Source organism: Salvia splendens, chromosome 15 (assembly GCF_004379255.2).
Source record: "Salvia splendens isolate huo1 chromosome 15, SspV2, whole genome shotgun sequence".
NCBI lineage: Eukaryota > Viridiplantae > Streptophyta > Magnoliopsida > Lamiales > Lamiaceae > Salvia > Salvia splendens.
The window spans coordinates 2,668,887-2,684,146 of NC_056046.1; the positions used below are offsets into that span (position 1 = coordinate 2,668,887).

At 39.4% G+C, this 15,260-nt stretch overlaps 2 protein-coding genes and 2 pseudogenes across 2 annotated transcripts; all 4 read right to left on the bottom strand.

Moving 5' to 3' along the window:
* Positions 1 to 2: 2 nt before the first annotated feature.
* Positions 3 to 2,813, bottom strand: LOC121767562 (protein LOL2-like). Its single transcript, XM_042163861.1, has 7 exons — positions 2,610 to 2,813; positions 2,060 to 2,183; positions 1,697 to 1,807; positions 1,403 to 1,557; positions 594 to 671; positions 438 to 509; positions 3 to 351 (listed from the first exon to the last, which is right to left on the bottom strand). Exons 2-7 carry the CDS (start codon positions 2,169 to 2,171, stop codon positions 319 to 321), a joined length of 561 nt encoding a protein of 186 aa, XP_042019795.1. The 5' UTR covers positions 2,172 to 2,183; positions 2,610 to 2,813; the 3' UTR covers positions 3 to 318.
* LOC121768645 lies at positions 2,652 to 5,072 on the bottom strand (annotated as a pseudogene).
* A 2,618-nt stretch (positions 5,073 to 7,690) lies between these two features.
* LOC121768646 lies at positions 7,691 to 9,568 on the bottom strand (annotated as a pseudogene).
* Positions 9,569 to 10,392: 824 nt separating this feature from the next.
* Positions 10,393 to 14,080, bottom strand: LOC121768881 (alpha-glucosidase). The gene is made up of 5 exons (XM_042165480.1): positions 13,747 to 14,080; positions 12,614 to 13,263; positions 12,301 to 12,531; positions 11,578 to 12,224; positions 10,393 to 11,359 (listed from the first exon to the last, which is right to left on the bottom strand). The coding sequence occupies exons 1-5, from the start codon at positions 13,962 to 13,964 to the stop codon at positions 10,475 to 10,477; spliced, it is 2,631 nt and encodes an 876-aa protein (XP_042021414.1). The 5' UTR covers positions 13,965 to 14,080; the 3' UTR covers positions 10,393 to 10,474.
* Between the last annotated feature and the right edge of the window lie 1,180 nt (positions 14,081 to 15,260).

Here is a 15,260-nt window from a genome sequence, read left to right on the forward strand (position 1 = left end):
AATTCATGAAAGGAAAGCATTAGGTAACTTTGTCTTTCCAACTATATTTCATGACATTAAGTTACAGTAAATACATATATTAGGTAGCATAACATCAACAAGAAAAAATGACAAAAATAGAACTTATACAAAAATGACAAAAAAAAAAGTCATACTTTTCTTCTTAGTCCTATACAAACAATGCTAGATAATTCATATTACTACAGCCAGGATATACACATCATATCTCTATACCCTTGAAGAAGACAAGGACCAGAAATAGTCATTCACAACAGAAGATCAGAACATGTTATGAACTGTTCTATTTCCATTGCATTCTTAAGTTGTCACACCAACAACAACGTTGTTCACCTGTGATGATAAGTCAAATCAGTGTCTTATCTGTTATTGTAATGGGAAAGTGACAGGATTCGAATGACTAGAGTCGAAAAACTCACCAACTTGCCGCTTTCATCAACAGTCATGGGATTATGAACAACGACTGTTTGGTTATGAGACTGGGATGGCGCCTGCAACACAAGGAATAACCTTTTATCCATGTGCGAAAAATATGTACTCTCTTAATGGGAGGGGTAAATGAGGAACTAACTAACCAAGTAAGTAGGCGGCGATGCAGATGTTGCAATCCCTGCAGGTCGATGTACAGGAATAGGGACTCTTGCGTCGCCATTCTGCATAAGAAGAGACACATAAGTATAATAAAAGACATACTACATGATTCGAGATCACCTTATTATACACAGTATAAGCACCCTCCTGGAGCCACTAATCAGAGAAACTACCATATATTATCGTAACTAATAAATAATCATCTCCTTCTCACGTCCACATTTTGCATCACTTTTACAAACACATATTGCGACCCATAAGAAGTGCAAGTGGGTTACAAGTAGTACACAAAAGAAACTCATACACATCTAGGATAAGAATACCATTCCTTAATGATATTATATATCCTTCTAACTATCCCCATTGGCATTTCCTCATCATTTTCTCAAAGCATACATGCCTAGAGAAGAGGGATAAAGAAGGGACTCCTCATTCCCCCAGTATAATCCCTCTCACACTCTTGGTATTAATTCTTTTAATAAATGGCTAATAAATAATCAAAAATATTTGGTGTCATTAAATCATAACCACTACCAGGTAGTAAGAAACCTATGAAGTTCAAGTATTCTAACATTTCTTGCATCTTTTCCTTGATTGTGCGGTAGTTAAGCCTGGTATTAATAAATAAGCAAGCATGTATCAAACGAACAGAGAGAGATAGCATATTTCCTCTTTTCACGCCAAGTTGTTGGCAAAGGCTACTAGCAGAAAACTACTTGGCTCAGTCCTATATTTGCAATACATTTTAATGTTCAGAGGTGCATGTGAGGGAGTGTAAAAGCACAGTACTAACATTAACGTTTGTAATGAAATGGCAAACGGCACATTTAACTGATGGAGCTCCAGCTGGATACATGAGCATGGTATGGCAGTTTCCACAGTTGACATGAGCGATATTACTAGAAGCTGGTGGAGGTGTTGTTGGTAGTGGTGCTGCTGCTGCTGGCCCTGCCAATTCATCATTGAGCAACAATCAGATAAAATCAGGGAAATGCCAAGGATCTAAGCATTACTGAAAATGGTTCGAGGACAACATGATAAAAGGACCAAGCACCATATACAAAGTTATGAGCCATCAATTTCATACCAGGTACAAGGTTCACTGTGTGGCAGCAAGAGCACCTAACACTGGCAGCCCCTCGGGCGTGCATAAGTAATGTTCGGCAGCCTCCACATATTAGTTGAGCCATTTCCATCCCTGCATATAGCAACAAAACTTCAGTAAAATTGTAACTAACTGAAAGCATGGAGACACAATGGGAGGCACGTGCAATCGATAAATCATAACATTTCTAAGTGATATTAGAATCACTCTTCAAGCTTAAGAGGACTAAGCAAACAGCCATCGGAAATGTCAGCTGAATAATCAGCACAGCAAGGAAGTTGCAACGGAGTGCAAGCAGTACATATGCATCGAATAACTCCTAGATATATGAGTCTTAAGATTTACCAGCAGGCGGGACAGCAGTGATCACATTACATATTGCACAGCAAACATTAGTAGCTCCTCGAGGGTAAAGAAGCACTGTTCTACACCCGGTGCAAACTATTTGGCTCTGCATTTCTACAGAAACCTAAATTGCGAAAAGGGGCAAAAGAACAAAAAAAAATTAGTATTTGGTGCAGAAGAAATATAGCATATACAGCTAACGGAAATCTTTAATTAGCTATCGGGCATCTCTAGAGTTTCAGATATGAGTAAATGAGTTCAATTCCAGCAAAAAAAACTTAATTAGTTTAGAGTTCAATTATCGAAGATCACAATAAGCTAAACGAAAACAAACTGCACGGATGATCTTAATGGTCTTATTTTGTGAGTAAAAATCCACGAAATGATAGTTTTGAAACAAAATCGATAAAATATAATCGAATAAATAGGAAAACTAGATCACAACAGATGATTAATCTATTTCACGTAAACAAAAAAACGAAGCTTCAAAGTTTGATAATACGAAAATTGAATGAAGAACCGAAGATCAAGTTATGAGAAGTATGCTTACCTGCAAAGAATTGGATGAATTTCTATCAAATTAGAGATATGATTACTCGGAATCGCTGAGAATCTGACTGCAGCAATCGAAAAACAAATTCAGTCAATCGCACGAGATTGGATTAGATTACACAGAATTTTGTTCTTCTCCAATCTCCGTTGAAAATTTTACAATTAGGGAAACTGGAATTTCTGACGAATTCCCCCAACCGAAGAAGACTAAGAAAATTATTTTATAGGGATATTTTACTAATTTATTTATTAATATTATTATAATTATTTACACATTCTAGTAATCTAGAAGGATACAGTTTAATTGATAATTATACGATTTTATTTTATTTTTGGACATATATGTGACTAAGAATGTATAATTACTTCATTCTACTATTTTTACACATAATCTACATGATAAGCATCTAACTACTGTAGATTATGTGTAAACCTTAATGAAGTAATTATACGCTTGTTAATCATCTTTTCTTTCATTTACTTTATCGAAATATATCGAAATTCTTTACAAAAAAAATGTACAGCTAAACTTTTTAATCATTTCACAACTCTCAATTAGAGTATTCAAACCTTTTCTATTTTAATAAAAGAAAATTAATATCAACCTATCCTATTATACGGAGAATTTTTCAGCTAATTTATAAATTGCACATAAATTTCACTAAACAATAACAAAATGATGTATTTTAAGATTTAATCTCTGTTCTAATGCGACTAACTTAATTTTGATGATTTTAATTTCATCATAAACTCACAATAAAAATCAATTTTATCCATTTACGTCGATATCCAAAAGAAAATGACGATCTTCCTAAGTAAATGATATGTCAAGTCTTTTAGGTAGGGAATATTAAATAACTGTATCTAAGTTTTATTAATTGTTGTAGAGTTTCAATTAATCTTTAAATGAGACAACCATTGGTGTAATTAGTACTATTATTCTGAATGTCATAGCGAATTGTTACACTTTGGAGGGGTGAAAGAATAATTTTCCATAGTTATTTTGGAAAAACAAAAAAGCTAATATCAATATACTATCAGAGCAGAAATAAATAGCAAAAACATATACTCCCAGGCATATTATTTGAAATAAACATATACCTTATAATCTGATAATATAAAATACTATAAACAATACACATTTATCATTATCATATGTACATAGATTAAAAAAAAAAGCAAAAGAAAAAAAAACTCTCAGCAAAATTCTAAGAGCTGTGCGTTGCGGGTGCCTATGCCGTTCCGGAGGGACGGTTCTGCGGCGGCACGCGTTGCAGCCGCCGTGTCGTCGCCATTCCGTGCTTATGCCGTGCCGGGTGTCGTTGCCGCGGCACGCGGCACGACACGTTCCGCCACGAGCCGAGGCAACGTGGCGGGCTCTCAGCGCACGCGTGACGCCCACTCGCTGCCCCGCGAGTGGGTTTCGTCACGGTGACGCAATAATTCATTTTTTTAATTCGAATTTAAAAAAAAAATTTGCAACGGTATTGTGACCGTTTTTTTATCCGCTTTGTTTTTTTTTTAATTTATTTACTCTATAAATACTCCTATTTCATATTCATTTCACTCACAAACACACATCTATTCCTCTCAAATCCTCTCTATTTCCACCCTAATTTTCATCTCAAATCAACTCTGTTTTTCTTCTCTCAAATTTAATCAAACTAATGGACTTTTGAACAAATGCGTCAAATATTGGAACAATCACTTCAAGAAAATCGACGATTGAGTTGTAACTTTGTTTTAATGTTGTGTGTTTTTTAATAAAGTGTGTTTGTTTTTTATTAAAGTGTGTTTTTTAATTGAACTGAGTTGGAAATAAAAAAAAATGAAATTGAATTAATAGCAATTTAAGGAACAGTTAAAGAACGGAGGGTTGCAGGTTCCGTTCCTTAGTTAAGGAATGGAGTAAAAAAGTACAGTGGGCCTGCAAATAGTAGTTTAAGGAACGGTTTAGGAACGGAACAACGTTGTGGATGACCTAATAACACCAACCGCCACCTCAGCTAAGTCATGAACCTCCTTATTCACGCCGCCGCCGTATTCCCGAAGCTGCCCTCGCAAATCTCCGCCTCCCACGCGGCGTCGCTCATCCCGAACTTGGCGAATTTCGGCACGCCTTTCGTCAGCGCCGCCACGGCTTCGGGAACGTCCGCGGCGATCACCGCCTTGTACGAGATCCAGCACTGGTCCAGCGCCTTCCTCATCTCCGGATCGCTGCGCCGCCTCAGCTCCTCGACGGCCGACATCGCCGCCTCCGCCTTGGACTTGACGGCGTCGACCAGAATCAGCCCGAGCCCCGCCACGTCGGCGGTGGCGCTGAGCTGAAAATCGCGGAGCGTGGTGACGCAGAGGTCGAAATTGGGGGTGTTTGAGCATGCGGTTTCGATTTGGGTTTGCTCCTTGTTTGTGTGATCTCATGCATTTGGAGAAGTGTGAGTATAATAAATGGCAGCTTCATCATCTCTCTCTGTGGGTAGAGTTTAAGATGATTGTGAGTGGTATATAATACATCCCTCTATATATATATATATATATTTTGAGGGATGATTAAGTGTTAATTAATCAATTAATTTTAGTAGAACGGAAAATTCATATTGTATACTCTACTTGGCTTTGTATAACTCTATATTATTGAATCTGCTTATCAAGATATCTATTTTGCTATGGAGAATTATACAAAGGTAGTTATCAAAAAACATTCATTAGTTTTGAGAATCCACAAATTAATGCACACTTATTTCTTTGTCAATGTTGTACCAATATATATTCTTGTCTTTTATTCATACTTTCTTCATTTATTTATAACCTTTTCAAGGTATTTCAGGTAAATCTTGAAGAATACTTGCAAAAGTCCTAACCTTGATTCAGAAATAGAGTCGCCGGAAGAAATGGATTCACCGGATGTTTGAGTTGCCGGAAGAAATGGAGGGAGGCAGAATGAGAGTATTGTGGAAGAACTTCTTGTCCCAATTTTTTTGAAGTGGGGATTATTTTTTGTGTAGTGAGGCGTTTATTTTGGATTAGGTTTAGAAAATTTTAAATTATGGGTAAAAATGTATTTTGTAAAATTAACTAGGTATTCTTGATATGTAACATGGCAAAATGGTTGGTTACATATATCATTGAAACATAGATTTTTCAATGGGCTTTGTGCGGGCCGGATACAAAACACGGGCTATTAAGTTTACTAACATAGCTACCAAATGCACAAATAAACCCGGATTAATCCCCTTATCTAGCCGTAACATAGCTACCAAACGGCCCCCTAGTGTACACTATTTTATGACGGATATGAAGTCGCTAAATATAATATTGTGGCTTCAAGGGCTATTTTGCTCTTAATTTATGCAAACTAAACTTACTTCGCAATTAAGAAGCTTTGTGCTAGTGGATTATAGGCAAAATAGATCGATTCACTTCACAACTAAAATGCTTTACAATCATAAATTAGGCAGTGATCCCAAATAATTAAAGCACCTTTATATTTTTATGCTTATCTTATATCTCGAATTTGAAGGCTTGCAGGTAATGCTTGAGCTAGTAATCCGAAACTAATAACTTGATTCATCTCAAGTCTAGTTTTCGTATGATTTGAATTAATAAAGCTTGTTTAAGAGAGATCTAGTATAAATGAAGCCTTGTGATATTTTCAAATTCATGAAAATCATTCATTACTCTATACTTGATGTGACATCAGAGATGTGATTAGCAGTTGAGTATATTATAACTTATCTCTTCATATCACACTAGGATGGGATCCGTGATGTGCAAAATGCCACAGCAGGGTACTGTGGTGATCTACACCACAAATTAATTTCCCCTACTTGTATTATTATTTTTTATTTAAAAAATTAATAGTTAGATTCACCACAACATCCCTGCTATGGCATTTTGCACCGCAAGAGATCCCATCCCTATCACACTTGATGAGATACTAATGAAATTTATTACAATAGGACAGAGCAGCAACATATTTTTCTTCATGCGTAAATTTAATTATTGGATATTCTAGGTACGAGATAACTTTGTTTGCATAAAATCCAAATAATGGGAATTGGCACATAGTTTTCAAATATTGTGGGCACTTTATATTGCTTTCTTGTATGAGATCTTGAATATGTATTTCATTATAATCATCATACTTTAAATCTTGGTTGAATATCCAAAACATCCAGCAATTAACATATTAGTGAACTAACAACTATGTCCCTACCCTCAACTTTACATGATAAGTAGTACTATTACTATATGTTACTATGATTATAAGTACTAATATATGTTACTACTAGTTTCCATTCTCACAACAAGATATTCTCTACTGTAGTAACCGAGATATGTAATGTGATTATCCTAAATTATAAGTGTATGTGAATTCATTACAATCATTGTGAAAATGGGTATGACCTTCCAATCGATTAGTTACAACTATTAGAATCCATCCGATGAGTTCATTTTATTTTCAATTTGTTCGCTCAACCAATAGAAAATCAGCATTTAGTATCTACTCCCTTCGTCCCATAAAGATTGTCCAATTTTTCCATTTTCATCCGTCCCACAAAATTTGTTTTATTTCACTTTTTACCATTTTTGGGAGTGGACCTCATATTCCACTAACTTATTACTACTCACATTTATTATAAAACTAATACATAAAAGTAGGACGCACATTCCATTAACTTTCTCAACCCACTTTTCCTTACATTTCTTAAAACTCGTGCCCGGTCAAAGTGAGACAATCTTTGTGGGACGGAGGGAGTACATTTTTTTAACTCGCAATTATTTTAATATTCTTAGGCCCATAACTTAACATTAGTGGATCTTCAATTGTGGGCTTACTATATAACCATACACATTTAAGTGAACATGTATTGGCTGGCTCAATATATTAAAAATTTCCATCAAATAATAAATTTTCATATTTATTTCCTTGGATGATAGAATAAAAGTATACAAAACTCGGTTTAAGCGAAATTTCATGTATTTGATTTTATTTCACACATGAGTAAAACATAAGCAAAATTGGACAGCTCCAACTTCACAAATAAGAGGTACAATTCCGCTTATTCCATCTGGAAATGAATAAATCAAAAAATAAGCAAATCTTAACCCCTTAACCTTTTAAAACTCCTTTGCTGTCAGCAGGCAACTGATCACATCCTTGTGTGCTGTTCTTCCTCAATCCAAGAATGGTGGCACTATCAACTATCCAATTTTGACACAAAGCAAAATCCCCATTCAAAACCTTTGATTCAACAATCACTTCATTCCCACCAAACCACCATTAAATGTCACTAAGCTGCTCCAATTCCCTCCCTCAGTTGCAAACTCCAAATCCTCACCACCATCATCCAAGAACACTTGCCCAGAGCTATTCCCACTCTCACCAATCACAACAAGCAAATGGAATGCCGTCGCCCTTGCCGCCTCCGTCGTCATAGCCTCGCCCTGCATTGCTATGATGCTCCCGCCGCTAACGTGCACGTCGATCGTTTCAGCCGGCGCGTCCAGCTGCACGTACGCCCCTTGGTTGAGGCTCAATGAGCTCGAGTAGTTGAACAAGTTGAACCAGTTCCCTGCTGGGAAGTAGGCGTTCACCGTGACCGCTCCCTGTTCTAGTACAGGGGAGACGAGCACGCTCCTCCCAAGTAGGAACTGCCCGTTGTTTCCGTAGGTGTTGGCATCGGCAGGGCGGAGGCCGCCACAAACTCCCGGAGGTAGAGTTCTTGGCGGCTACTGTTTTTGTCAAAGTGGTCCCTAGAAAAGGGATAGAATGCTCCCAACTGCAATAATAAGACACACAATTTATGTTTATTTGTCAATAAAAAAATTTTTGAGAACAAATTTACCTTAAAAAATTTATATTTATTTGTCAATAAGAAAACATCCCACAATATATGAAATTACTACTAAGCATTAGATTATGTTCGTTTAAAGCGGAAGGGTACCTGAGTCCATCTTCTGTAGAGTTCCTAATTTGTGTCTCTCATAAAGCCACAAATATCAGCTCCGACCATCAGAATCAAAATGCTCAGGATTGTATAGTCGTTCCAGCTGGCGGCATTGTCACCAGTCCAATGCGCAGCGTACTTGCCCGTGCCCATAAAGGTCCGTGTCAGCACGAACAGCCTCTTCCTGGTCATGTTCGCTAGGGCAGAATGCGTCGCTTTCGACTGGAGAAATCCATACATATTATAAGCACATTGTACTCGGTCACGTTCCCGAAATGGAGCATGGTCGCCGGAATCATCCGGTTGCCGATGGGCCGCTGGCCGCCGCTGTTGTGGATCTTGTAAGGCGGATTGTCTAAACTCGAATATGAAGTGGATGAGGTTATGAAGTTTGAAAGCTCGTTCATGTCAATCCTGAGTTCATCAACAAGGAGAAGATCACGGAAAAATTTTGATCTCGTTAGTCCAGAATTCTTCGTCGGCCTAGTTGAGGAAGTCGGGGAAGTAAGTCTTCGCCGGCCAGACCTGGCCTTCGTATGGAAGGCCATCGCGCTTGATGTAAATATCGGCTTTCAATCCTCTTTGGTAAGTCTCATGCGATTCATGCCAATTCCTGCAGATTTGAGTGAAATTTCAGCTCGCATTCATCGATTCTGAAGCATGATTTATTCAATTAAACTTAATTTTAAGTCATTGTATTTCTGACTATTTTTGTAAAGCTCATCGATGAAATTCTTTATCAAATCGCCGGGAAAATTGATTGGATCCATAGTGAAATCTTTGTATTTATCCATGTAATCGATGTCTATCCAGATTGCTTCTAACGGAATGCTTGTGTTTTTGTAGCCGGCAACGACGCCTTTGAAACGCCGTGAGTGGTGCCGTTAGGCCTCACGTCCATGTAGAAAGGGTGGGCTCCGTACAAGTTCACGTCGGTGTTCACGCTACCGATGTCGGTGTTCCAGGGCGTGAGCGTCTGGTCGGGGAGCTTGAAGGAGCCCTTCATGTGCTCTCCGATGCCATAGAGGTTCGAGCCATTTTGCGGCGGGAGCGACGACGAGAGCTGGAGGTATTGATCCTTGAAGACGAGGTAAGTCGAGGGGCTGTTGTTGGCCGGATGGCGTTGGAGAAACTAAGAAACTCTTTATTTCTCAAACTTCTCAATTCATACAAAATGGTACAACTATCTCATATTTATTGTCATTCCTTTCATATTCTAGAATTCTCTATTAGATTATTTAATATTTTATATATAGGTTTTTCTCTATTTTACTGCGTTTAGGAAATTCTGTATCTAGATTTTTCTACTAAAATATCTAAATATTATTCAGTATCTAGATTTTTCTACTAAAATATCTAGATATTATGAGTAAATTTCATTTATACACAGCTTCATTCATATAGAAAAAAATTAAAAATGATGATTGGAATTTTGAATACAAAATTTAGTATACTTAAATATATTTCTATTGTAGTTTAATTTGAAGTCTTCAATTTTCTACTAAACTTGTGTGACCTATATCCAAAATTTATAGTAGAGTATCGAATTATGAAATGAGGCGAAATCCTGAATAGTCAATATGAGTAGTTACAATCATTAGTTAGTCACCAACATAAATCAGTATTTAGCCAATTTTTCTTGTTTTTGTCAAAAAAATACTTATCCGTAATCAATTTATGTACGAATGAGACAATTAAATAAATATAAAATTTCATAATTTAATATTTCAATTTCAAAATTTACCAAATTTTTTTACCCAACTTATAACCATCATCCGTTTATTTTATCTCAAGTGCCATAACTCCAATAGTGAAATCCAAAAACAACACTTTTTAATATTAGTACATGTTGCAACTTTATTTCTTTCTTGTTTTCAACAATTTTATTCCCATTACATGAGTAGTATTTTTGTCACTCAATCGACACATTCCACGGTAAGATTTGCATCCTAAACTCTTTCCCCAAAGATAACCCCAATTTGGACAACTCCACCCTAAGAAATCCATTCATGTCATCTTCAACTCTTAGACCAAACTTCCTCTCTCCCAATCCCATCCCACAAACCTTTGTAAACTCCCTCTTCACCCCAAGAACGGTCACCTCATCAATCACCCACTTCTTCCCCAAAGCAAAATCCCCATTCAAAACCTTAGATTCAACAACAACCACTTCACCCTCCTCCACAAAACCACCGTTAAACTTCACTAAGCTCCATTTCCCCCCTTCACTTGCAAACTCCAAACCCTCCCCATCATCCAAGAACACTTCCCCTGAGCTATTCCCACTGTCCCCCAACACCACAACGAGGCGGAAAGCCGTCGCCCTCGCCTCCCCCGTCGTCATAGCCTCGCCCTGCATGGCCACAATGCTCCCGCCCGCCACGTGCACGTTGATCTTGTCAGCCGGCGCGTCTAGCTCCACGTACCTCCCCTGCTTCGCGCTCACCACGCTCGAGTGGTTGAACATGTTGAACCAGTTTCCGGCCGGGAAGTAGGCGTTCACCGTGACCGCGCCCTGTTCAAGCACGGGCGAGACGAGGATGCTCCGCCCGAGGAGGAACTGCATGCTGTTTCCGTAGGTGTTGGGGTCGGTCGGGAAGGAGAAGAAGAGCGGCCTAGCGATAGGCACGCCCTTCGTGCTCGCCTCGTACATCTGGGTGTACATGTACGGCAACAGCCTATAGCGAAGTCCCAAGACTTCGCGGGCCGAGGCAGCCACGGACTCCCAGACGTACAGCTCCTGGGGGATGCTGCCTTTGTCGGAGTGGTCTCTAGCAAAGGGATAGAATGCCCCCAACTGCAACCGGTTCGTCCACCAAAATTAGTCTCATACAAACTACTATTAAAAATGGAAAGCTACTCCCAATTTATTAGTATTTACTTTTTATTTTTCTCTCTCGTACTTTCTCCACTTTATTTACTTCTCTCTCGTGCTTTACCAATTTAAAAATTAAAACTTATGTCGTCCATCGATGAGACTGTTTTTTATGGACATAGAGAGAGTAACAGACATACCTGAATCCATCTCCGGCAGAGTTCCTCTGTCGTGTTACGCGAAAACCCACATATATCCGCTCCAACCATCGGAATCCCGAACAATCCCGAACTCAACACGCTCGGGATAGTGTACGCCAAGTCCTTCCACGTCGCGGCATTGTCGCCTGTCCAATGGGCCGTGTACTTACCGGAGCCGACGAAAGTAGACCTGCTCAAAACAAACGGTCGTTTCCCAGTAGACTTAACTAGAGCCGCATGAGTAGCTCTGGCCTCCAAAAAACCATACAGATTATGCACATTGTACTCCGTTAGATTCCCATAATGCAGAGACGTCGCCGGCACAGTCCTCTCGTTGATGGGGCGGTTAGTGCCGGAGTTGTTGATCTTGTACGGAGGGTTGTCCAGGGAGGAAGACGGAGTCGGGGGCGAGCTGATGAAGTTCGAAAGCTCGTTCATGTCGATCCAGAGCCCATCCACCGGAAGAATGTCACGGAAAATCTTGATCTCGTTGGTCCAGAACTCTCCGGTGGCCGGGTTGAGAAAGTCCGGGAAGTAAGTCTTTCCGGGCCAGACTTCGCCGAGGTAAGGCACGCCGTCGCGCTTGATGAACACGTCGGCCTGCATTCCCCTCTTGTAAGTCGGGTAGGACTCGTTGACACTGATGCCTACAGTCAGCGAATAATCAGTGACGAAGCTAGGATTTTTTGATGTAATTAATGATTTGTGTGTTAGGATCATTACCGGGATCGACAATGACGACGTATTTTTGGCTGTTTTTGTGGAGTTGATGAACCAATTTCTTCATCTCATCAACAGGGAAGTTGAGAGGATCGAGAGTGAAGTCTTTGTAAGCATCCATGTAATCAATGTCGGTCCACATCACTTCTAATGGAATTTTAGCTTTTGCATAGTTAGCCACCACATTCTCAACCTCGTACACATCTTTGTACCCATACTTGCACTGGTGAAACCCTATAGTTAGAAACAAATCAAGCCTTAACTCGTCATTAAAAGGAGTATGAAATTTGGTAGTAAAATTTCAGTTTGGCCTAACCGAAAGACCAGTAAGGCATGGGAGCAGGGCGGCCGATGAGTTCGGTGTACTGCTCCATCACAAGCTCCGGCGTCGGCCCGGCGAAGAAGTACACATCAAGAACTCCTCCGATCACCTTATACGTGATCCGGTCGCCAGAATACTCGACATCCATGCCGTTACTATTGAGCAGCAGCACGCCGTGAGTGACCCCATTAGGCCGCACATCCATGTAAAAAGGGTGCGATCCGTACAAGTTCAAATCGATGTTGGCGCTGCCGATGTCGGCGTTCCACAGCGTCAGCGTCTGGTGAGGCTGGAGCCTGAACGAGCTCTTGGTGTGCTCTCCAATGCCGTAGAGGTTGGACTTTGGGGGCCGCGGCAGCGACGATGAGAGCTGGAGGTATTGGTCCTTGAAGACGAGGTACGTCGAGGGCTGGTTTTGGATCGGGGCGGTGTTGAAGAGGGTGGAGCCATCGCGGCGGCGGACGGAGAAGCCGAAGGGGGTGGTGTTTTGGAGAGTGAAGACGAGGTCGGAGGGAGGGGAGGAGAGGAGAGAACGGGAAATGAGGTGCGGCCGTGGGGGACGGGGGAGGATTTCGTTGGGGATTTCCCAACGAGTTTTGTTGGCGTCGGTAATCGTCACTCTTAGACGGTCTTTTGTTTCTAAGCTGTGAAAAATTGCACGGAAAATTAGCCATACTGCTAAAATGAATCAAATAAATGTTCCAATTTGACAAAAACAATATTTATTGCCTATCAAATAATCTATATTATTCAAGTTATGGAGTAAATTCTAACTAGTAAAAATAATTTTAAAAATTTGAGATTCATATAATTACACAAAGACCTTTACTCAATAATTTCAAACAAATTTATCCTCGAATTAGAGCTAAAATAAAGTGATACAGTACATAAACGGATAAAAGTAGATTAAGCAGCGACTTCTAAATTAATCAAACAAGTATTAACAAAATGGCTCGTTTAATTAACGACGAATACTAAATTAACACAAAAAATGAAGTAAAATCAATTAAATTAAGTGAATCCTATGCAAACTAAGACGATTTTGAAAAGGAAAAAAAGCGACGGATGCTAAATTAATCGAACAAATGCAGAATTCACAACGCCTCGAATTGAATAACGATTGTTACCTGGCGGTGAGAGAGAGGAGCGGAATATCAGCGCCGTAAACGGCGGAGGGATTGATGAGCTGAAGAAGTGCGTCGAGAGATTTTTGCGACGAATCAGCCTTTACTGATCGGAGACGGTAGCCATAGCCGACTGGTTCTGCTGCAGCTGAAAATGGCGACGGGTTGAAGAAGGCGACGAGAATGACGAAAAGGGAGATTTTGATTTTTGAGTCAACCATTTTTGTACTGAAATTGCGGAATGAATCAGTATCCTCTGTATGAGTGGATAGAGCGAATGTGTATCAACCAATAATGCAGTAATAAATAGAGTCGTGATATTTTTTCCAATGTGGGGTGTGAAAATGATTGAGTTCGACTTAGCTATATCGACGCCTTAAATTAATTACTATTGTCGAGTGCATTAATATCGTGGTTTTGAACGCGTTCATGTTTCTTTAACGATTTCCCCCTTTTCTTTTCTTTTTTTATTTAGAGCATTAGCAGTGGTGCATATGTCCCGGCGGACATCCCAAAAACACATCCTGCCACGTCATACCGACGTCCCATTGCGGATGCCACGTCATACGGATATCTCACTGCACAATGGCGGACATCCCGATGGACTTCCCACAATAAAAAAAAATTAATGCAATAATCGGGACGTCCGCGCGGACGTCCGTGGGAGTCAACGCAATGGCGGACGTCCGCACGGACGTCTCGACGGATATCCGCAGAACGACGCGGAACTCCGGTGTCCGCTGCGGATGTCGCATCCGTGCCTCCCTCGCACAATGGCGGACGTCCTGCGCGGACTTCCGGCACGCCGGTCGGAATTCCGCCGGGACGGACGCCATTGCTGATGCTTACACCAATCCCGTAATAGAGATCCGGATATATTATTAAATGTAGTAAATAAAATTGTCGTATTATCTGTTTTTCCTTTCAATTGATCCATTTACTTATATGAGGATAGTCGGATAAGAATTTCAGGTAAAATGACAAAAGAATCATGAAAATTTCTTTTGTAGTATATGCGGATAGTTGAATAGAATTTTATGTAATCGCCAAAAGAATAGTAATAAATTGTGGTCAAAAATCACAAATTTGGATTCATCCTTAATCATTTCACAATGGAAATTTATAGTAGCTTACGAATAATATATTATTCATAGTTTTAACAAACAACGTTAGAATTTTTTCTTGTCACATCAAATACAATTTCACTATGTCTTTTTTTTTTCTTTTTTTTAAATTGTGGAACGAACTAATATTAGATTAAAATTTTTATTATTTTCAAACAATTTACACCAGAATCAAATATAGTACTACTATGTCATAACTACGTTATACACTCCTTCACTCTCACATTATGTTATGATTGAATTAGTTCAAATCTAGACATAGATTTTATTATCAAAATCACAAAGCATTGAAATATGGCTTACAATTTCTTTTGTTGTGAAAATACATCAAGAAGTAGTCTATTTGAGAAATAGACAAATGGATGAACATTCAAATTTCTGGGTGTGCTGTTA